The sequence below is a fragment of the Petromyzon marinus genome, assembly GCF_048934315.1.
Source record: "Petromyzon marinus isolate PM22_M1 ecotype Great Lakes invasive population chromosome 67 unlocalized genomic scaffold, UKy_Petmar_22M1.pri1.0 chr67_unloc.3, whole genome shotgun sequence".
NCBI classification, from domain to species: domain Eukaryota; kingdom Metazoa; phylum Chordata; class Hyperoartia; order Petromyzontiformes; family Petromyzontidae; genus Petromyzon; species Petromyzon marinus.
The window spans coordinates 474,689-501,373 of NW_027422593.1; the positions used below are offsets into that span (position 1 = coordinate 474,689).

The 26,685-nt window shown below is 56.6% G+C and overlaps 2 protein-coding genes across 2 annotated transcripts in view; one reads left to right on the forward strand and one right to left on the reverse strand.

The window, feature by feature from the left end:
* LOC116956757 (dynein axonemal heavy chain 2) overlaps positions 1-26,685 on the forward strand; it is a 464,532-nt gene that overhangs the window by 386,708 nt on the left and 51,139 nt on the right. Inside the window, 7 exon segments of the mRNA XM_076057989.1 lie at positions 1,844-1,994; positions 2,911-3,059; positions 10,519-10,652; positions 12,306-12,450; positions 13,460-13,659; positions 20,305-20,431; positions 20,518-20,704. Coding sequence (XP_075914104.1) covers positions 1,844-1,994; positions 2,911-3,059; positions 10,519-10,652; positions 12,306-12,450; positions 13,460-13,659; positions 20,305-20,431; positions 20,518-20,704 — 1,093 coding nt within the window.
* The window catches only part of LOC142907956 (uncharacterized), a 224,622-nt gene that overhangs the window by 105,292 nt on the left and 92,645 nt on the right, over positions 1-26,685 (reverse strand). The window lies entirely within an intron of this gene.

Genomic DNA, 26,685 nt, shown 5'->3' on the forward strand with positions numbered 1-26,685 from the left:
CAGACTCATCACACAGAGAACCACAGACTCACACAAAGGCCCAAAGACTCACATAGATACCCATCGACTCATCACACAGAGACCCACAGACTCATCACACAGAGACCCACAGACTCACACAGAGACCCATAGACTCACCAGACAGGGACCCACAGACTCATCACACAGAGAACCACAGACTCACACAAAGGCCCAAAGACTCACATAGATACCCATCGACTCATCACACAGAGACCCACAGACTCATCACACAGAGACCCACAGACTCACACAGAGACCCATAGACTCACCACACAGAGACCCACAGACTCATCACACAGAGAACCACAGACTCACACAAAGAACCACAGACTCACACAGAGACCCACAGACTCACCACACAGACACCCACAGACTCATCACACAGAGACCCACAGACTCACCACACAGAGACCCACAGACTCACCACACAGAGACCCATAGACTCACCACACAGACACCCACAGACTCACCACACAGACACCTACAGACTCATCACACAGAGACCCACAGACTCACCACACAGAGACCTACAGACTCATCACACAGAGACCCATAGACTCACCACACAGAGACCCACAGACTCACACAGAGAACCACAGACTCACACAAAGGCCCAAAGACTCACATAGATACGCATCGACTCATCACACAGAGACCCACAGACTCATCACACAGAGACCCACAGACTCATCACCCATAGACTCACCACACAGAGACCCACAGACTCATCACACAGAGAACCACAGACTCACACAAAGAACCACAGACTCACACAGAGACCCACAGACTCACCACACAGACACCCACAGACTCACCATACAGACACCTACAGACTCATCACACAGAGACCCACAGACTCACCACACAGAGACCCAGAGACCCATCACACAGAGACCCACAGACTCACACAGAGATCCACAGACTCACACATAGACCCACAGACTCACACAAAGACCCACAGACTCACATAGACACCCATAGACTTACATAGTGACTCAGACTCACACAGAGACCCAGAGACTCATCACACAGAGACCCAGAGACCCATCACACAGAGACCCACAGACTCACACAGAGATCCACAGACTCACACAGAGACCCACAGACTCACACAGAGACCCACAGACTCACACAGAGACTCACAGAGACCCATAGACTCACATTGCTTCTCTTCTTTGTTTTTTTTTTGCGGGGATGGTGTGGTCGCGAGCGGTGTACATTACACATAGTGTAGTGTAAAGTGTAGTGTATAGTGTAGTGTATAGTGTAGTGTAGCGTATAGTGTAGCGTATAGTGTAGTGTATAGTATAGTGTAGTGTATAGTGCAGTGTATAGTGTAGTGTATAGTGTAGTGTATAGTGCAGTGTATAGTGTAGTGTATAGTGTAGTGTGTAGTGTAGTGTATAGTGTAGTGTATAGTGCAGTGTATAGTGTAGTGTATAGTATCGTGTATAGTGTATTGTATAGTGTAGTGTATAGTGTAGTAGTGTATAGTGTAGTGTATAGTGTAGTGTATAGTGTAGTGTATAGTGTAGTGTATAGTGCAGTGCATAGTGCAGTGTATAGTGTAGTGTATAGTATCGTGTATAGTGTAATGTATAGTGTAGTGTATAGTGTAGTGTATAGTGCAGTGCATAGTGTAGTGTATAGTGTAGTGTATAGTGTAGCCTATGGTGCAGTAAAGCAACTAACGATTGAACGGACGAATCTCGCGGCACCACCGCGTGTCCACCCTCCCCCCCCTGCCCCCCCTGCCCCCCCTGCCCCCCCCTGCCCCCCCCTTGCCCCCCCTGCCCCCCCTGCCCCCCCCCGCCCCCCACAGGGCTTGAAGGTGATCGACCTGCAGGCGACGGACCTCGTGCACACCCTGGGGGCGGCCGTGCAGCTGGGATCCCCGGTGCTGCTGCAGAACGTGCAGGAGCAGCTTGACCCCTCGCTGGCGCCCATCCTCAGCCGCTCCGTCACGCGCGTCGGTACGTGGTGGTGGGGGGGGTGGTGGTGGTGGGGGGTGGTGGGGGGGAGGTGGTGGGGGGGTGGTGGTGGGGGGGCGGGAGAAACCGCTGTCGCTGCACGGTGCCCGTGGTGGGTGGAAGGGGCTGTGGCCTCCGGTTCTGTGGGGACGGTAACCCCCCCCCCTCTCTCCCCCCCCTACCCCCCCCTACCCCCCCCTCTCGCCCACCCCCTACTCCCCCTACCCCCCCCCCTACTCCCCCTACCCCCGCCCCCTTCTCCCCCTCCTCTCCCCCCCACCACCCCATACCCCATCCTCTCCCTCCCACCTTTTCCTCCCCCCACCCTTCCTCCCCCACACCTCCTCCACTCCCCCCCTACCCCCCCTCTCCCCCCCCACCCCCCCTCTCCCCCCCCCACCCCCCCTCTCCCCCCCATACCCCCCCTCTCCCCCCCCTACCCCCCCCTCTCCCCCCCTACCCCCCCTTTCCCCCCCCTCTCCCCCCTACCCCCGCCCCTACTCCCCCCTACCCCCGCCCCTACTCCCCCCTACCCCCGCCCCTACTCCCCCCCCCACCCCCCCTCGCCCACCCCCTACTCCCCCGCCCCTACTCCCCTCCTCTCCCCCCCACCTCTCCTCCTCTCCCCCCCACCACCCCATACCCCATCCTCTCCCTCCCACCTTTTCCTCCTCCCTCCCCCCACCCATCCTCCCCCACTCCCCTCCTCCCCCCCTCCTCCCCCCCTTCTCTCTCCCCCCCCCCCCCACACCACCCTCTGGTGCTGGTGGTGGCTGTGGTGATCGCGGTGGCGGTCGTGGATGCGGTGATACGTGGTGGTGGTGGTGGTGTGGTTGCTGGTGGTGATGATCGTGGTGGTGATTTTGGTGGCGGTGATTTTGGTGGCGGTGGCGGTGATCGTGGCGGTGACCCGTGACAGCCGGCCGTGCCGTGATCAAGCTGGGCGAGCAGGAGCTTGAGTACAACCCCGACTTCCGTCTCTACATCACCACCAAGCTGTCCAACCCTCACTACCCCCCCGAGGTCTCCACCAAGACCACCATCGTCAACTTCGCCGTCAAGGAGCAGGTGAAGGGAGTCATAGTTAGTTTCATAGTTCATAGTTTCATTTATTTTTGGTATAGCCCTGTGAGCCATTCGGCTCTTGAATCGGAGTGCAACCGCAACAAACAAAAAACATGAACAAGAAAAACATCTTAAAGTGACTTTGTGTGTGACTGTGCAAAACAGAAAAATACAGGAGGAAAAAAAACATCAAAATATTCCTGAAATAGCACCGTACACCACCAACGCTATGTGCAAAAATCCCAGTGGGATGCAAGTCAAACAATAACAACAACAACCACAAGACAACTAAGATTAAGGCCATCAGTCTTAACTCCGTACTACAATAAACAAAAACATGGCCAAAACAAACAAAACGTTTTCGAAATCACCAAAATAAAAGTGGAGGCACGTTGGCAGCAGCCGCTGCAGCCGCCTGGACCCCTCGCGTCGGAGGGACGATGGAGTGCTACCGCTCACCGGCGGCTCGCACGGAGACCCGTAGACTCACACAGAGACTCACAGACTCACACAGAGACTCGTAGACTCACACAGAGACCCGTAGACTCACACAGAAACCCACAGACTCACGCATAGACTCACAGACTCACACACAGACCCAAAGACTCACGCAGAGACTCACAGACTCACGCATAGACCCGTAGACCCACACAGAGACTCAGAGACTCACACAGAGACCCGTAGACTCACGCAGAGACTCATAGACTCACACAGAGACTCATAGACTCACGCAGAGACCCACAGACTCACGCAGAGACCCGTAGACTCACACAGAGACTCACAGACTCACACAGAGACTCACAGACTCACAGAGAGACTCACAGACTCACGCAGAGACTCATAGACTCACGCAGAGACCCGTAGACTCACACAGAGACTCATAGACTCACACAGAGACTCACAGACTCACGCAGAGACTCGTAGACTCACACAGAGACTCGTAGACTCACGCAGAGACTCACAGACTCACGCAGAGACTCACAGACTCACACAGAGACACAGATACTCACACAGAGACTCACAGACTCACACAGAGACTCACAGACTCACACAGTGACCCACAGACTCACAGAGACCCACAGAATCACACAGAGACTCACAGACTCACGCAGAGACTCGTAGACTCACACAGAGACTCGTAGACTCACACAGAGACTCACAGACTCACACAGAGACCCGTAGACTCACGCAGAGACTCACAGACTCACACAGAGACTCACAGACTCACGCAGAGACCCGTAGACTCACACAGAGACCCGTAGACTCACACAGAGAGTCATAGACTCACGCAGAGACTCACAGACTCACGCAGAGACTCACAGACTCACACAGAGACTCATAGACTCACACAGAGACTCGTAGACTCACGCAGAGACTCACAGACTCACACAGAGACTCACAGACTCACAGAGAGACCCGTAGACTCACACAGAGACCCGTAGACTCACACAGAGACTCACAGACTCACACAGAGACTCATAGACTCACAGAGAGACCCACAGACTCACACAGAGACTTATAGACTCACAGAGAGACCCGTAGGCTCACACAGAGACCCGTAGACTCACAAAGAGACCCACAGACTCACACAGAGAACCGGAGACTCACACAGAGTCTCATAGACTCACAGAGAGTCCCATAGATTCACAGAGACCCACAGACTCACACAGAGACCTGTAGACTCACAGAGACCCACAGACTCACACAGAGACCCATAGACTCACGCAGAGACTCATAGACTCACACAGAGACCCGTAGACTCACACAGAGACCCGTAGACTCACACAGAGACCCACAGACTCACACAGAGTCTCATAGACTCACACAGAGACTCACAGACTCACACAGAGACCCGTAGACTCACACAGAGACTCATAGACTCACACAGAGACTCACAGACTCACACAGAGACCCATAGACTCACGCAGAGACTCACAGACTCACACAGAGACTCACAGACTCACACAGAGACTCATAGACTCACGCAGAGATTCATAGACTCACACAGAGACTCGTAGACTTACACAGAGACTCACAGACTCACAGAGAGACTCACAGACTCACGCAGAGACTCACAGACTCACGCAGAGACCCGTAGACTCACACAGAGACTCACAGACTCACAGAGAGACTCACAGACTCACACAGACTCGTAGACTCACGCAGAGACTCGTAGACTCACACAGAGACTCACAGACTCACACAGAGACTCACAGACTCACACAGAGAATCACAGACTCACGCAGAGACTCATAGACTCACACAGAGACCCACAGACTCACACAGAGACCCACAGACTCACGCAGAGATTCATAGACTCACACAGAGAACCCACAGACTCACGCATAGACTCATAGACTCACGCAGAGACTCGTAGACTCACACAGAGACTCGTAGACGCACACAGAGACTCATAGACTCACACAGAGACCCACAGACTCACACAGAGACCCGTAGACTCACGCAGAGACTCATAGACTCACACAGAGACTCATAGACTCACACAAAGACTCACAGACTCACATAGAGACTCACAGACTCACGCAGAGACTCGTAGACTCACAGAGACCCGTAGACTTACACAGAGACTCATAGACTCACACAGAGACTCACAGACTCACACAGAGACTCACAGACTCACGCAGAGACTCATAGACTCACACAGAGACCCACAGACTCACACAGAGACCCACAGACTCACGCAGAGATTCATAGACTCACACAGAGACTCACAGACTCACACAGAGACTCATAGACTCACAGAGAGACCCATAGACTCACGCAGAGATTCATAGACTCACACAGAGACCCACAGACTCACACAGAGACTCGTAGACTCACACAGAGACCCGTAGACTCACACAGAGACTCACAGACTCACATAGAGACTCACAGACTCACAGAGAAACCCGTAGACTCACACAGAGACTCATAGACTCACACAGAGACCCACAGACTCACACAGAGACTCGTAGACTCACACAGAGACTCACAGACTCACACAGAGACTCATAGCCTCACACAGAGACCCACAGACTCACACAGAGACTCATAGACTCACACAGAGACCCGTAGACTCACACAGAGACTCATAGACTCACACAGAGACCCGTAGACTCGCACAGAGACTCACAGACTCACACAGAGACCCGTAGACTCACACAGAGACCCGTAGACTCACACAGAGACCCGTAGACTCACACAGAGACCCACAGACTCACACAGAGACTCACAGACTCACACAGAGACCCACAGACTCACACAGAGACTCATAGACTCACACAGAGACCCACAGACTCACACAGAGACTCACAGAGACCCACAGACTCACACAGAGACTCATAGACTCACACAGAGACTCATAGACTCACACAGAGACCCACAGACTCACAGAGAACCATAGACTCACGCAGAGACCCACAGACTCACGCAGAGACTCGTAGACTCACACAGAGACTCATAGACTCACACAGAGACTCACAGACTCACATAGAGACTCACAGACTCACGCAGAGACTCGTAGACTCACACAGAGACTCATAGACTCACGCAGAGATTCATAGACTCACACAGAGACTCACAGACTCACACAGAGACTCACAGACTCACACAGAGACTCACATACTCACATAGAGACCCATAGACTCACACAGAGACCCACAGACTCATCACACAGAGACCCATAGACTCACACAGAGACCCACAGAGTCCACAGAGACCCATAGACTCACCAGATGGAGACCCATAGACTCACCACACAGAGACCCATAGACTACTCACACAGAGACCCATAGACTACTCACACAGAGACCCATAGACTACTCACACAGAGACCCATAAACTACTTACACAGAGACCCATAGACTCATCACAGAGACCCATAGACTCACCACACGGAGACCCATAGACTCACTACACAGAGACCCATAGACTCACCACACGGAAACGCATAGACTCACCACGCAGAGACCCATAGACTCACCGCACGAATACGCATAGACTCACCACGCAGAGACCCATAGACTCACCAGATGGCGACCTATAGACTCACCACACAGAGACCCATAGACTCACCAGACGGAGACCCACAGACTCACCACACGGAGATGTATAGACTCACCACACAGAGACCCATAGACTCACCACGCAGAGACCCATAGACTCACCACACAGAGACCCATAGACTCACCACACAGAGACCCACAGACTCACCACACAGAGACCAATAGACTCACCACACAGAGATCCACAGACTCATCACACAGAGACCCACAGACTCATCACACAGAGACCCACAGACTCACATAGAGACCCACAGACTCATCACACAGAGACCCATAGACTCACACAGAGACCCACAGACTCAGACAGAGACCCACAGACTCACACAGATACCCATAGACTCACACAGAGACCCATAGACTCACACAGAGACTCACATACTCACACAGAGACCGATAGACTCACACAGAGACCCATAGACTCACACAGAGACCCATAGACTCACACAGAGACCCACAGAGTCCACAGAGACCCATAGACTCACCAGATGGAGACCCATAGACTCACCACACAGACGACCCGTAGACTCACCCACACAGAGACCCACAGAGTCACACAGAGACCCATAGACTCACCAGACGGAGACACATAGACTCACACAGAGACCCATAGTCTCACCACGCAGAGACACATAGACTCACCACACGGATACGCATAGACTCACCACAAAGAGACCCATAGACTTACAACAAAGAGACCCATAGAGTCACCACACAGAGACCCCTAGACTCACCACATAGAGACCCATAGACTCACCGCACGGATATGCATAGACTCACCACGCAGAGACCCATAGACTCACCACACAGAGACCCATAGACTCATCACACAGAGACCCATAGACTCACCGCATAGAGACCCATAGACTCACCGCACAGAGACCCACAGACTCACCACATAGAGAGCCATAAACTCACCACACAGAGACCCATAGACTCACCACGCAGAGAACCATAGACTCACCACACAGAGACCCATAGACTCACCACACAGAGACCCATAGACTCACCACACAGAGACCCATAGACTCACCAAGCGGAGACCCATAGACTCACCACACAGATACCCATAGACTCACCACACAGAGACCCATAGACTCACCACACAGATACCCATAGACTCACCACAAGGAGACGCATAGACTCAGCACACGGAGATGTATAGACTCACCACAGAGACCCACAGACTCACCACACAGAGAGCCATAGACTCACCACACGGAGACGCATAGACTCAGTACACGGAGATGTATAGACTCACCACACAGAGACCCATAGACTCACCACACAGAGACCCATAGACTCACTACACAGAGACCCATAGACTCACCACACAGAGACCCATACACTCACACAGAGAGCCATAGACTCACCACACAGAGACCCATAGACTCACCACGCAGAGACCCATAGACTCACCACGCAGAGACTCATAGACTCACCACACATCGACCGATAGACTCACCACACAGAGACGCATAGACTCAGCACACGGAGATGTATAGACTCACCACACAGACCCATAGACTCACCACACAGAGACCCATAGACTCACCACACAGAGAGCCATAGACTCACCACACAGAGACCCGTAGACTCATCACACAGAGACCCATAGACTCACCACACAGAGACCCATAGACTCACCACACAGAGACCCACAGACTCACCACACAGAGACCGATAGACTCACCACACGGAGACCCACAGACTCACCACACAGATACCCACAGACTCACCACACAGATACCCATAGACTCACCACACAGAGACCCATAGACTCACCACACATAGACCCATAGACTCACCACACAGAGACCCATAGACTCACCACACAGAGACCCATAGACTCACCACACAGAGACCCACAGACTCACCACACAGAGACCCACAGACTCACCACACAGAGACCCATAGACTCACCACACAGAGACCCATTGACTCACCACGCGGAGACCCATAGACTCACCACGCAGAGACCCACAGACTCACCACACAGAGACCCATAGACTCTCATAGACACCCATAGACTCACCACACAGAGACCCATAGACTCACCGCACAGAGACCCACAGACTCACCACACAGAGACCCATAGACTCACCACACAGAGACCCATTGACTCACCACGCAGAGACCCATAGACTCACCACAGATACCCATAGACTCACCACACAGAGACCCATAGACTCACCACGCAGAGACCCATAGACTCACCACGCAGAGACTCATAGACTCACCACACATCGACCGATAGACTCACCACACAGAGACGCATAGACTCAGCACACGGAGATGTATAGACTCACCACACAGACCCATAGACTCACCACACAGAGACCCATAGACTCACCACACAGAGAGCCATAGACTCACCACACAGAGACCCGTAGACTCATCACACAGAGACCCATAGACTCACCACACAGAGACCCATAGACTCACCACACAGAGACCCACAGACTCACCACACAGAGACCGATAGACTCACCACACGGAGACCCACAGACTCACCACACAGATACCCACAGACTCACCACACAGATACCCATAGACTCACCACACAGAGACCCATAGACTCACCACACATAGACCCATAGACTCACCACACAGAGACCCATAGACTCACCACACAGAGACCCATAGACTCACCACACAGAGACCCACAGACTCACCACACAGAGACCCACAGACTCACCACACAGAGACCCATAGACTCACCACACAGAGACCCATTGACTCACCACGCGGAGACCCATAGACTCACCACGCAGAGACCCACAGACTCACCACACAGAGACCCATAGACTCTCATAGACACCCATAGACTCACCACACAGAGACCCATAGACTCACCGCACAGAGACCCACAGACTCACCACACAGAGACCCATAGACTCACCACACAGAGACCCATTGACTCACCACGCAGAGACCCATAGACTCACCACAGATACCCATAGACTCACCACACAGAGACCCATAGACTCTCATAGACACCCATAGACTCACCACACAGAGACCCATAGACTCACCGCACAGAGACCCACAGACTCACCACACAGAGACCCATTGACTCACCACACAGAGACCCATTGACTCACCACGCGGAGACCCATAGACTCACCACACAGATACCCATAGACTCACCACAAGGAGACGCATAGACTCAGTACACGGAGATGTATAGACTCACCACAGAGACCCACAGACTCACCACACAGAGACCCACAGACTCATCACACAGAGACCCACAGACTTGTTACAATGAGACCCACAGAGTCACCACACAGAGACCCACAGACTCTCATAGACACCCATAGACTCACCACACAGAGACCCATAGACTCACCGCACACCCCCCCCCCCCCTCCCCACATGTGTGCCGTGTCGCGACCCAGGGCCTCGAGGCTCAGCTGCTGGCCATCGTGGTCCGGCGCGAGAAGCCGGATCTCGAGGAGCAGAAGGACTCGCTGGTGCTAGCCATCGCCGCCGGGAAGAGCAAGCTACAGGAGTTGGAGGACGAGATCCTGCGGTGAGACCCGGGCGAGATGTTGGCCACCTCGCCCCCCCCCCCCCTCCGGTTGTACAGGAGAGGGTCGTGCGCTCGATCCCGGCAAACCTGACGACGTCCGTCATTGGGTTTCAGAAGTTTACGATTTCTAAAATAAGAGATCCCGGGGAACTCGTGTGCTTGCGACATGAGTTAGACCCCAGAGGGGTCTGTTCGTAAGTCGATTTGTCCGTAAGTCGATTTGATCGTAAGTTGATTTGTCCATAAGTCGATTTGATCGTAAGTTGATTTGTCCATAAGTCGATTTGATTGTAAGTCGATTTGATCGTAAGTCGATTTGTCCATAAGTCGATTTGATCGTAAGTTGATTTGATCGTAAGTCGATTTGTCAAAAAGTAGATTTGATCGTAAGTCGATTTGTCCATAAGTCGATTTGATCATAAGTTGATTTGATCGTAAGTCGATTTGTCCATAAGTCGATTTGATCGTAAGTCTCATTGTCCAAAAGTCGATTTGATCGAAAGTCGATTTGATCCTAAGTCGATTTGTCCATAAGTCAATTTGTCCATAAGTCAATTTGATCGTAAGTCGATTTGATCGTAAGTCGATTTGTCCATAAGTCTATTTGATCTAAAGTCGATTTGATCCTAAGTCGATTTGTCCATAAGTCGATTTATCCATAAGTCGATTTGATCGTAAGTCGATTTGTCAATAAGTCGATTTGTCCATAAGTCGATTTGATCGTAAGTCGATTTGATCGTAAGTCCATTTGTCCATAAGTCGATTTGTCCATAAGTCGATTTGATCGTAAGTCGATTTGATCGTAAGTCGATTTGATCGTAAGTCGATTTGTCCATAAGTCGATTTGTCCATAAGTCGATTTGATCGTAAGACGATTTGATCGCAAGTCGATTTGATCGTTAGTCGATTTGTCCATAAGTCGATTTGTCCATAAGTCGATTTGATCGTAAGTCGATTTGTCCTTAATAAGTCGATTTGATCGTAAGTCGATTTGTCCATAAGTCGATTTATCCATGAGTCGATTTGATCGTAAGTCGATTTGTCCATAAGTCGATTTGTCCATAAGTCGATTTGATCGTAAGTCGATTTGATCGTAAGTCGATTTGATCGTAAGTCGATTTGTCCATAAGTCGATTTGATCGTAAGTCGATTTGTCCAAAAGTCGATTTGATCATAAGTCGATTTGATCGTAAGTCGATTTGTCCATAAGTCGATTTGTCCATAAGTCGATTTGTCCATAAGTCGATTTGATCGTAAGTCGATTTGTCCATAAGTCGATTTGTTCGTAAGTCGATTTGTCCATAAGTCGATTTGTCCATAAGTCGATTTGATCGTAAGTCGATTTGATCGCAAGTCGATTTGATCGTAAGTCGATTTGTCCATAAGTCGATTTGATCGTAGGTCGATTTCTCCCCCTCCATTCTCCCCTCCTCTCCCCCCTCTCCCCCCCTTCTCCCCCCCTCCTCCCCCCTCCCCATTCTCCCCCTCCACTCTCCCCCCCTTCTCCCCCCCCCCCCCCACACTCTCCCATCCCCACCTTCCCTCCTCCACTCCCCCCCCATCCCCTCCCTCCCACTCTCCCTCCCTTCTCCCCCCACCTTCCACCGCCTCCACCTCCACCACCGCCTCCACCGCCTCCACCACCGCCTCCAGGCTGCTGAACGAGTCCCAGGGCTCGCTGCTGGATGACCCGCAGCTCGTGAACGCCCTGCAGGCGTCCAAGGTCACGGCGGGGGAAGTTGCCGAGCAGCTGGCCGTGAGCGAGCACACGGAGGCCAAGATCGACGCCGCTCGCGAGGTCAGCGCTCGCCAACGGGAGAGCTTCTCCGTTCGCGCTAGGAGATGTCGACTGCCTCGCCCGGTGTGCAGGAGGTCGTGGGTTCCATCCCGACCCTGACGACGCCTGCTGCTGCTGCTGTATATTTGGAGTTTGCGTCTCCCTCTCTCTCTCTCATCATCATCATCACGGTGGCTAGGAGATGTCGACTGCCTCGCCCGGTGTGCAGGAGGTCGTGGGTTCCATCCCGACCCTGACGACGCCTGCTGCTGCTGCTGTATATTTGGAGTTTGCGTCTCCCTCTCTCTCTCTCATCATCATCATCACGGTGGCTATGAGATGTTGACTACCTCGCCCGGTGTGCAGGAGGTCGTGGGTTCCATCCCGACCCTGACGACGCCTGCTGCTGCTGTAGATTTGGAGTTTGCGTGTCTCTCTCTCTCTCTCATCATCATCACGGTGGCTCGGAGATGTCAACTGCCATGCCTGGTGTGCAGGAGGTCGTGGGTTCCATCCCTACCCTAGCGATGCCTGCTGCTGCTGTATATTTGGAGTCTGCGTGTCTCTCTCATCATCATCATCACGGTGGCTATGAGATGTTGACTACCTCGCCCGGTGTACAGGTTGTCATGGGTTCCATCCTTACTCTGGCAACGCCTGCTGCTGTATATTTGGAGTCTGCGTGTCTCTCTCTCTCATCATCATCATCACGGTGGCTCGGAGATGTCAACTGCCATGCCTGGTGTGCAGGAGGTCGTGGGTTCCATCCCGACCCTGACGACGCCTGCTGCTGCTGTAGATTTGGAGTTTGCGTCTCTCTCTCATCATCACCATCATCACGGTGGCTAGGAGATGTTGACTGCCTCGCCCGGTGCACAGGAGGTCCGTGGCTTCGATCCCGACCCTGGCACTCGCCTGTTGCTGCTGCTGCTGCACATTTGGACTTTGCGTGCCCACGCCGCTGACGAGCCGACCGCAAGGTGCATCGTCATCGTGGTCGTTCTTGTCGTTGCCATTCGCGCGCACGCAGGGATACCGCGCCTGTGCCCAGCGCGCCTCCGTGCTGTTCTTCGTTGTCACCGACATGGGCCGCGTAGACCCTATGTACCAGTTTTCGCTCGCCTCTTACCTGAGCCTCTTCGACCTGAGCATCGAGAAGAGCCAGCGAAGCCCCAAGCTCGAGCAGAGGATCGTGAACCTCAACAGCCATCACACCTACAGCGTCTACCGGTGCTCGCTCGCCCGCTCGCGCTCGCTCGCACGCACGCGCTCACACACTCGCTCACACACACACGCTACACTACCACACACACACACACACGCTACACTACCACACACACAAACACACGCTACACTACCACACACAAACACACACGCTACACTACCACACACACACGCTACACTACCAAACACACACGCTACATTACCACACACACGCTACACTACCACACACACGCACACGCTACACTACCACACATACACGCTACACTACCACACACATACACGCTACACTACCACACACATACACGCTACACTACCACACACAAACACACGCTACACTACCACACACATACACGCTACACTACCACACACACACACACACGCTACACTACCACACACACACACACGCTACACTACCACACACAAACACACACGCTACACTACCACACACAAACACACACTACACTACCACACACAAACACGCTACACTACCACACACACACACACGCTACACTACCACACACACACGCTACACTACCACACACACACACGCTAGATTACCACACACACGCTACACTACCACACACACGCACACGCTACACTACCACACACACGCTACACTACCACACACACGCACACGCTACACTACCACACACACGCTACACTACCACACACACACATGCTACACTACCACACACACGCTACACTACCACACACACGCTACACTACCACACACACACACACACGCTACACTACCACACACACGCTACACTACCACACACACACACACACGCTACACTACCACACACACACACACGCTACACTACCACAAACACACACGCTACACTACGACACACACATGCTACACTACCACACACACGCTACACTACCATAAACACACACGCTACACTACGACACACACACGCTACACTACCACACACACACACGCTACACTACCACACACACACACGCTACACTACCACACACACACACGCTACACTACGACACACACACGCTACACTACCACACACACGCTACACTACCACAAACACACACGCTACACTACCACAAACACACACGCTACACTACGACACACACACGCTACACTACCACACACACGCTACACTACCACAAACACACACGCTACACTACCGCCACACACACGCTACATTACCACACACACACACGCTACACTACCACACACAAACACACACGCTACACTACCACACACAAACACACACGCTACACTACCACACACAAACACACACGCTACACTACCACACACAAACACACACGCTACACTACCGCCACACACACGCTACACTACCACACACACACACGCTACACTACCACACACAAACACACACGCTACACTACCACACACAAACACACGCTACACTACCGCCACACACACGCTACACTACCACACACATACACGCTACACTACCGCCACACACACACACGCTACACTACCGCCACACACACACACATGCTACACTACCACACACACAAACACACGCTACACTACCACACACACACACACGCTACACTACCACACACACACACGCTACACTACCACACACAAACACACACGCTACACTACCACACACAAACACACACGCTACACTACCACACACACACACGCTACACTACCACACACACACATGCTACACTACCACACACACACGCTACACTACCACACGCTACACTACCACACGCTACACTACCGCCACACACACGCTACACTACCACACACACACACGCTACACTACCACACACAAACACACACGCTACACTACCACACACAAACACACACGCTACACTACCGCCACACACACGCTACACTACCGCCACACACACGCTACACTACCACACACACACACGCTACACTACCACACACAAACACACACGCTACACTACCACACACAAACACACACGCTACACTACCACACACACACACGCTACACTACCACACACACACACGCTACACTACCACACACACACGCTACACTACCACACACATACACGCTACACTACCACACACATACACGCTACACTACCACACACACACACACACGCTACACTACCACACACAAACACACACGCTACACTACCACACACAAACACACACGCTACACTACCGCCACACACACACGCTACACTACCACACACACGCTACACTACCACACACACGCTACACTACCACACACAAACACACACTACACTACCACACACACACACACGCTACACTACCACAAACACACACGCTACACTACCACACACACACGCTACACTACCACACACATACACGCTACACTACCACACACATACACGCTACACTACCACACACATACACGCTACACTACCACACACATACACGCTACACTACCACACACACACACGCTACACTACCACACATACACACTACACTACCACACACAAACACACACTACACTACCACACACACACACACGCTACACTACCACACACACACGCTACACTACCACACACACGCACACGCTACACTACCGCCACACGCACACGCTACACTACCGCCACACACACACGCTACACTACCACACACACGCTACACTACCACACACAAATGCTACACTACCACACACACGCTACACTACCACACACACGCTACACTACCACACACACGCTACACTACCACACACACACACGCTACACTACCACAAACACACACGCTACACTACCACAAACACACACGCTACACTACCACACACACACGCTACACTACCACACACACACGCTACACTACCACACACACACGCTACACTACCGCCACACACAAACACACACGCTACACTACCGCCACACACACACGCTACACTACCGCCACACACACACACTACACTACCACACACAAACACACATGCTACACTACCACACACACGCTACACTACCACACACATGCTACACTACCACACACACACACGCTACACTACCACACACACACGCTACACTACCACACACACACGCTACACTACCACACACACAAACACACACGCTACACTATGACACACACACGCTACACTACCACACACACACACGCTACACTACCACACACACACACGCTACACTACCACACACACACACGCTACACTACGACACACACACGCTACACTACCACACACACGCTACACTACCACAAACACACACGCTACACTACCACAAACACACACGCTACACTACGACACACACACGCTACACTACCACACACACGCTACACTACCACAAACACACACGCTACACTACCGCCACACACACGCTACACTACCACACACACACACGCTACACTACCACACACAAACACACACGCTACACTACCACACACAAACACACACGCTACACTACCACACACAAACACACACGCTACACTACCACACACAAACACACACGCTACACTACCGCCACACACACGCTACACTACCACACACACACACGCTACACTACCACACACAAACACACATGCTACACTACCACACACAAACACACGCTACACTACCGCCACACACACGCTACACTACCACACACATACACGCTACACTACCGCCACACACACACACGCTACACTACCGCCACACACACACACATGCTACACTACCACACACACAAACACACGCTACACTACCACACACACAAACACACGCTACACTACCACACACACACACACGCTACACTACCACACACACACACGCTACACTACCACACACACACACGCTACACTACCACACACAAACACACACGCTACACTACCACACACAAACACACACGCTACACTACCACACACACACACGCTACACTACCACACACACACATGCTACACTACCACACACACACGCTACACTACCACACGCTACACTACCACACGCTACACTACCGCCACACACACGCTACACTACCACACACACACACGCTACACTACCACACACAAACACACACGCTACACTACCACACACAAACACACACGCTACACTACCGCCACACACACGCTACACTACCACACACACACACGCTACACTACCACACACAAACACACACGCTACACTACCACACACAAACACACACGCTACACTACCACACACAAACACACACGCTACACTACCACACACACACACGCTACACTACCACACACACACACGCTACACTACCACACACACACGCTACACTACCACACACATACACGCTACACTACCACACACATACACGCTACACTACCACACACATACACGCTACACTACCACACACATACACGCTACACTACCACACACACACACGCTACACTACCACACACAAACACACACGCTACACTACCACACACAAACACACACGCTACACTACCGCCACACACACACGCTACACTACCACACACACGCTACACTACCACACACACGCTACACTACCACACACAAACACACACTACACTACCACACACACACACACGCTACACTACCACAAACACACACGCTACACTACCACACACACACGCTACACTACCACACACATACACGCTACACTACCACACACATACACGCTACACTACCACACACATACACGCTACACTACCACACACATACACGCTACACTACCACACACACACACGCTACACTACCACACATACACACTACACTACCACACACAAACACACACTACACTACCACACACACACACACGCTACACTACCACACACACACGCTACACTACCACACACACGCACACGCTACACTACCGCCACACACACACGCTACACTACCGCCACACACACACGCTACACTACCGCCACACACACACGCTACACTACCACACACACGCTACACTACCACACACAAATGCTACACTACCACACACACGCTACACTACCACACACACGCTACACTACCACACACACGCTACACTACCACACACACACACGCTACACTACCACAAACACACACGCTACACTACCACAAACACACACGCTACACTACCACACACACACGCTACACTACCACACACACACGCTACACTACCACACACACACGCTACACTACCACACACACAAACACACACGCTACACTACCACACACAAACACACACGCTACACTACCACACACACACACGCTACACTACCACACACACACATGCTACACTACCACACACACACGCTACACTACCACACGCTACACTACCACACGCTACACTACCGCCACACACACGCTACACTACCACACACACACACGCTACACTACCACACACAAACACACACGCTACACTACCACACACAAACACACACGCTACACTACCGCCACACACACGCTACACTACCACACACAAACACACACGCTACACTACCACACACAAACACACACGCTACACTACCACACACACACACACACGCTACACTACCACACACACACACGCTACACTACCACACACACACGCTACACTACCACACACATACACGCTACACTACCACACACATACACGCTACACTACCACACACATACACGCTACACTACCACACACACACACACGCTACACTACCACACACAAACACACACGCTACACTACCACACACAAACACACACGCTACACTACCGCCACACACACACGCTACACTACCACACACACGCTACACTACCACACACACGCTACACTACCACACACACGCTACACTACCACACACAAACACACACTACACTACCACACACACACACACGCTACACTACCACAAACACACACGCTACACTACCACACACACACGCTACACTACCACACACATACACGCTACACTACCACACACATACACGCTACACTACCACACACATACACGCTACACTACCACACACATACACGCTACACTACCACACACACACACGCTACACTACCACACATACACACTACACTACCACACACAAACACACACTACACTACCACACACACACACACGCTACACTACCACACACACACGCTACACTACCACACACACGCACACGCTACACTACCGCCACACACACACGCTACACTACCGCCACACACACACGCTACACTACCACACACAAATGCTACACTACCACACACACGCTACACTACCACACACACGCTACACTACCACACACACACACGCTACACTACCACAAACACACACGCTACACTACCACAAACACACACGCTACACTACCACACACACACGCTACACTACCACACACACACGCTACACTACCACACACACACGCTACACTACCACACACACAAACACACACGCTACACTACCGCCACACACAAACACACACGCTACACTACCGCCACACACACACGCTACACTACCGCCACACACACACTACACTACCACACACAAACACACATGCTACACTACCACACACACGCTACACTACCACACACACGCTACACTACCACACACACGCTACACTACCACACACACACACGCTACACTACCACACACACACGCTACACTACCACACACACACGCTACACTACCACACACACAAACACACACGCTACACTACCACACACACGCTACACTACCACACACACACACACGCTACACTACCACACACACACACACGCTACACTACCACACACGCGCGCGCGCGATGTGCTCACTCGCCGAGTTTGCCCGCGTGCCAGGTCCACGTGCCGCGGCCTGTTTGACCGCCACAAGCTGCTCTTCAGCTTCCACATGTGTGCCAAGATCCTGCAGGCAGCCGGCAAGCTCCACCACGAGGAATACGCCTTCTTCCTGCGTGGCGGAGTGGTGAGTGTCACACCAACCCACCCACCGTCGCCCACCCGGCGGCATCGCCCGCACCCTCACCGGCCACCCGCCCCTGCCACCACCAGGTGCTGGACCGCGAGGGCCAGATGGACAATCCGTGCCCGGAGTGGCTCGCCGACTCGGAGTGGGACAACGTGACGGAGCTGGACAAGCTGGCGAGCTTCCACGGCATCATGGCCTCGTTCGAGCAGCAGCCGCGTGGCTGGCACACGTGGTGCACGGCCGCCCAGCCCGAGGGGACGCCTCTGCCAGGTGCCGCTCGACCGGCCGCCCGCCCGCTCGCCCACTCCCTCGCTCGTTCTCTCGCTCGCTCCCTCGTCCACCCGCCCGCTCGTCCACCCGCCCGCTCACCCACTCCCTCGTCCACCTGCCCACTCCCTCGTCCACCTGCCCGCTCACCCACTCCCACGCTCGTTTCTCTCGTTCGCTCCCTCCCGCCCACCGAGCGATGCGAGTCTGTCTCCCCCCCCCCCCACCGAGCGAGTCTCCCCCCCCCACCAAGCGAGTCTCCCCTCCACCAAGCGAGTCTGTCTCCCCCCCCCCCCCCCACCAAGCGAGTCTCCCCCCCACCAACGAGTCTCCCCCCACCAAGCGAGTCTCCCCCCCACCAACGAGACTCCCCCCCACCAACGAGTCTCCCCCCCCCACCAAGTCTCCCCCCACCAAGCGAATCTCCCCTCCACCAAGCGAGTCTCCCCCCCACCAAGCGAGTCTCCCCCCACCAAGCGAGTCTCCCCCCCACCAACGAGACTCCCCCCCACCAAGTCTCCCCCCACCAAGCGAATCTCCCCCCCACCAAGCGAGTCTCCCCCCACCCACCAAGCGAGTCTCCCCCCTCCACCAACGAGTCTCCCCCCCCCACCAAGTCTCCCCCCACCAAGCGAATCTCCCCTCCACCAAGCGAGTCTTCCCCCCACCAAGCGAGTCTCCCCCCCACCAAGCGAGTCTCCCCCCCACCAAGCGAGTCTCCCCCCCACCAAACGAGTCTCCCCCCCCCACCAAGCGAGTCTCCCCCCCACCAAGCGACTCTCCCCTCCACCAAGCGAGTCTGTCTCCCCCCCCCCCCCACCAAGCGAGTCTCCCCCCCACCAACGAGTCTCCCCCCACCAAGCGAGTCTCCCCCCCACCAACGAGACTCCCCCCCACCAACGAGTCTCCCCCCCCCACCAAGTCTCCCCCCACCAAGCGAATCTCCCCCCCACCAAGCGAGTCTCCCCCCCCCCACCAAGCGAGTCTCCCCCCTCCACCAAGCGAGTCTCCCCCCCCCACCAAGTCTCCCCCCACCAAGCGAATCTCCCCTCCACCAAGCGAGTCTCCCCCCCACGAAGCGAGTCTCCCCCCACCAAGCGAGTCTCCCCCCCACCAACGAGACTCCCCCCCACCAACGAGTCTCCCCCCCCCACCAAGTCTCCCCCCACCAAGCGAATCTCCCCCCCACCAAGCGAGTCTCCCCCCCCCCACCAAGCGAGTCTCCCCCCTCCACCAACGAGTCTCCCCCCCCCACCAAGTCTCCCCCCACCAAGCGAATCTCCCCTCCACCAAGCGAGTCTCCCCCCCACCAAGCGAGTCTCCCCCCCACCAAGCGAGTCTCCCCCCCACCAAGCGAGTCTCCCCCCCACCAAGCGAGTCTCCCCCCCACCAAGCGAGTCTCCCCCCCCCACCAAGCGAGTCCCCCCCCCACCAAGCGAGTCTCCCCCCCACCAAGCGAGTCTCCCCCCCACCAAGCGAGTCTCCCCCCCACCAAGCGAGTCTCCCCCCCACCAAGAGAGTCTCCCCCCCCCACCAAGCGAGTCTCCCCCCCACCAAGCAAGTCCCCCCCCACCAACGAGTCTCCCCCCACCAACGAGTCTCCCCCCACCAAGCGAGTCTCCCACCCCCACCAACGAGTCTCCCCCCACCAACGAGTCTCCCCCCACCAAGCGAGTCTCCCCCCCCACCAAGCGAGTCTCCCCCCACCAAGCGAGTCTCCCCCCCACCAAGCGAGTCTCCCCCCCACCAAGCGAGTCTCCCCCCCCCCCCCCACCAACGAGTCTCCCCCCCACCACCAAGTCTCCCCCCACCAAGCGAGTCTCCCCTCCACCAAGCGACTCTCCCCCCCCCCCCCCCCCCCCCCACCAAGCGAGTCTCCCCCCCACCGAGCGAGTCTTCCCCCCACCAAGCGAGTCTCCCCCCACCAACGAGTCTCCCCCCACCAAGCGAGTCTCCCACCCCCACCAACGAGTCTCCCCCCACCAACGAGTCTCCCCCCACCAAGCGAGTCTCCCCCCCACCAAGCGAGTCTCCCCCCACCAAGCGAGTCTCCCCCCCACCAAGCGAGTCTCCCCCCCACCAAGCGAGTCTCCCCCCCCCCCACCAACGAGTCTCCCCCCCACCACCAAGTCTCCCCCCACCAAGCGAGTCTCCCCTCCACCAAGCGACTCTCCCCCCCCCCCCCCCCCACCAAGCGAGTCTCCCCCCCACCGAGCGAGTCTCCCCCCCACCAAGCGAGTCTCCCCCCCACCAAGCGAGACTCCCCCTCCCCCCCACCAACGAGTCTCCCCCCCACCACCGAGTCTCCCCCCCACCAAGCGACTCTCCCCTCCACCAAGCGAGACTCCCCCCCCCCCCACCAACGAGTCCCCCCCCACCACCGAGTCTCCCCCCCACCGAGCGAGTCTCCCCCCCACCAACGAGTCTCCCCCCACCGAGCGAGTCTCCCCTCCACCAAGCGAGTCTCCCCCCACCACCGAGTCTCCCCCCCACCGAGCGAGTCTCCCCCCACCAACGAGTCTCCCCCCACCAACGAGTCTCCCCCCACCAAGCGAGTCTCCCACCCCCACCAAGCGAGGCTCCCACCCCCACCAACGAGTCTCCCCCCACCAACGAGTCTCCCCCCACCAACGAGTCTCCCCTCCACCAAGCGACTCTCCCCCCCACCAAGCGAGTCTCCCCTCCACCAAGCGAGTCTCCCCCCCACCAAGCGAGTCTCCCCCCACCAAGCGAGTCTCCCCCCACCAAGCGAGTCTCCCCCCCACCAAGCGAGTCTCCCCCCCACCAAGCGAGTCCCCCCCCACCAAGCGAGTCTCCCCCCACCAAGCGAGTCTCCCCCCCACCAAGCGAGTCTCCCCCCCCCCACCAAGCGAGTCTCCCCCCCCCCCCCCACCGAGCGACTCTCCCCCCCACCAAGCGAGTCTCCCCCCCACCAAGCGAGTCTCCCCCCCACCAAGCGAGTCTCCCCTCCACCAAGCGAGTCTCCCCCCCACCAAGCGAGTCTCCCCCCACCAAGCGAGTCTCCCCCCACCAAGCGAGTCTCCCCCCCACCAAGCGAGTCTCCCCCCCACCAAGCGAGTCCCCCCCCACCAAGCGAGTCTCCCCCCACCAAGCGAGTCTCCCCCCCACCAAGCGAGTCTCCCCCCCCCCACCAAGCGAGTCTCCCCCCCCCCCCCCCACCGAGCGACTCTCCCCCCCACCAAGCGAGTCTCCCCCCCACCAAGCGAGTCTCCCCCCCACCAAGCGAGTCTCCCCTCCACCACCAAGTCTCCCCCCACCAAGCGAGTCTCCCCTCCACCAAGCGACTCTCCCCCCCCCCCCCACCAAGCGAGTCTCCCCCCCACCGAGCGAGTCTCCCCCCCACCAAGCGAGTCTCCCCCCCACCAAGCGAGACTCCCCCTCCCCCCCCACCAACGAGTCTCCCCCCCACCACCGAGTCTCCCCCCCACCAAGCGACTCTCCCCTCCACCAAGCGAGACTCCCCCCCCCCCCCACCAACGAGTCCCCCCCCACCACCGAGTCTCCCCCCCACCGAGCGAGTCTCCCCCCCACCAACGAGTCTCCCCCCACCGAGCGAGTCTCCCCTCCACCAAGCGAGTTTCCCCCCCCCACCAAGTCTCCCCCCACTAAGCGAGTCTCCCCCCCCCCACCACCGAGTCTCCCCCCCACCGAGCGAGTCTCCCCCCCACCGAGTCTCCCCCCGCCAAGCGAGTCTCCCCTCCACCAAGCGAGTCTCCCCCCCACCAACGAGTCTCCCCCCACCAAGCGAGTCTCCCCCCCACCAAGCGAGTCTCCCCCCCACCAAGCGAGTCTCCCCCCCACCAAGCGAGTCTCCCCCCCACCAAGCGACTCTCCCCTCCACCAAGCGAGACTCCCCCCCCCCCCCCACCAACGAGTCCCCCCCCACCACCGAGTCTCCCCCCCACCGAGCGAGTCTCCCCCCCACCAACGAGTCTCCCCCCACCGAGCGAGTCTCCCCTCCACCAAGCGAGTCTCCCCTCCACCAAGCGAGTCTCCCCCCCCCACCAAGTCTCCCCCCACCAAGCGAGTCTCCCCCCACTAAGCGAGTCTCCCCCCCCCACCAAGTCTCCCCCCACCAAGCGAGTCTCCCCTCCACCAAGCGAGTCTCTCCCCCCCACCAAGCGAGTCTCCCCCCCACCAAGCGAGTCTCTCCCCCCCACCAAGCGACTCTCCCCTCCACCAAGCGAGTCTCCCCCCCACCAAGCGACTCTCCCCTCCACCAAGCGACCCTCCCCTCCACCAAGCGAGTCTCCCCCCCCCCACCACCGAGTCTCCCCCCCACCGAGCGAGTCTCCCCCCCACCAACGAGTCTCCCCCCACCGAGCGAGTCTCCCCTCCACCAAGCGAGTCTCCCCCCCCCACCAAGTCTCCCCCCACTAAGCGAGTCTCCCCCCCCCCCCACCACCGAGTCTCCCCCCCACCGAGCGAGTCTCCCCCCCACCAACGAGTCTCCCCCCGCCAAGCGAGTCTCCCCTCCACCAAGCGAGTCTCCCCCCCACCAACGAGTCTCCCCCCACCAAGCGAGTCTCCCCCCCACCAAGCGAGTCTCCCCCCCACCAAGCGAGTCTCCCCCCCACCAAGCGAGTCTCCCCCCCACCAAGCGACTCTCCCCTCCACCAAGCGAGACTCCCCCCCCCCCCCCACCAACGAGTCCCCCCCCACCACCGAGTCTCCCCCCCACCAACGAGTCTCCCCCCACCGAGCGAGTCTCCCCTCCACCAAGCGAGTCTCCCCTCCACCAAGCGAGTCTCCCCCCCCCACCAAGTCTCCCCCCACCAAGCGAGTCTCCCCCCACTAAGCGAGTCTCCCCCCACTAAGCGAGTCTCCCCCCCCACCAAGTCTCCCCCCACCAAGCGAGTCTCCCCTCCACCAAGCGAGTCTCTCCCCCCCACCAAGCGAGTCTCCCCTCCACCAAGCGAGTCTCCCCCCCCGCCAAGTCTCCCCCCACTAAGCGAGTCTCCCCCCCCCCCACCACCGAGTCTCCCCCCCACCGAGCGAGTCTCCCCCCCACCAACGAGTCTCCCCCCGCCAAGCGAGTCTCCCCCCCACCAAGCGAGTCTCCCCCCCACCAAGCGAGTCTCCCCCCCACCAAGCGAGTCTCCCCCCCACCAAGCGAGTCTCCCCCCCACCAAGCGACTCTCCCCTCCACCAAGCGAGTCTCCCCCCCCCCCCCCCACCAAGCGAGCCTCCCCCCCCCCCACCAAGCGAGTCTCCCCCCCCCCACCGAGTCTCCCTCCCACCGAGCGAGTCTCCCCCCCACCAAGCGAGTCTCCCCCCCACCAAGCGAGACTCCCCCCCCCCCCACCAACGAGTTCCCCCCCACCACCGAGTCTCCCCCCCACCAAGCGAGTCTCCCCCCCACCAAGCGAGACTCCCCCCCCCCCCCACCAACGAGTCTCCCCCCCACCACCGAGTCTCCCCCCCACCACCGAGTCTCCCCCCCACCGAGCGAGTCTCCCCCCCACCAACGAGTCTCCCCCCACCGAGCGAGTCTCCCCTCCACCAAGCGAGTCTCCCCCCACTAAGCGAGTCTCTCCCCCCCACCAACGAGTCTCCCCTCCACCAAGCGAGTCTCCCCCCCACCAATCGAGTCTCCCCCCCACCAAGCGAGTCTCCCCCCCACCAAGTGACTCTCCCCTCCACCAAGCGAGTCTCCCCTCCACCAAGCGAGTCTCCCCCCCCCACCACCGAGTCTCCCCCCCACCGAGCGAGTCTCCCCCCACCGAGCGAGTCTCCCCCCCCACCGAGCGAGTCTCCCCCCCCACCAAGTCTCCCCCCACCAAGCGAGTCTCCCCCCACTAAGCGAGTCTCCCCCCCACCAAGCGAGTCTCTCCCCTCCACCAAGCGAGTCTCCCCCCCACCAAGCGACTCTCCCCTCCACCAAGCGAGTCTCCCCCCCACCAAGTCTCCCCCCACCAAGCGAGTCTCCCCCCACTAAGCGAGTCTCCCCTCCACCAAGCGAG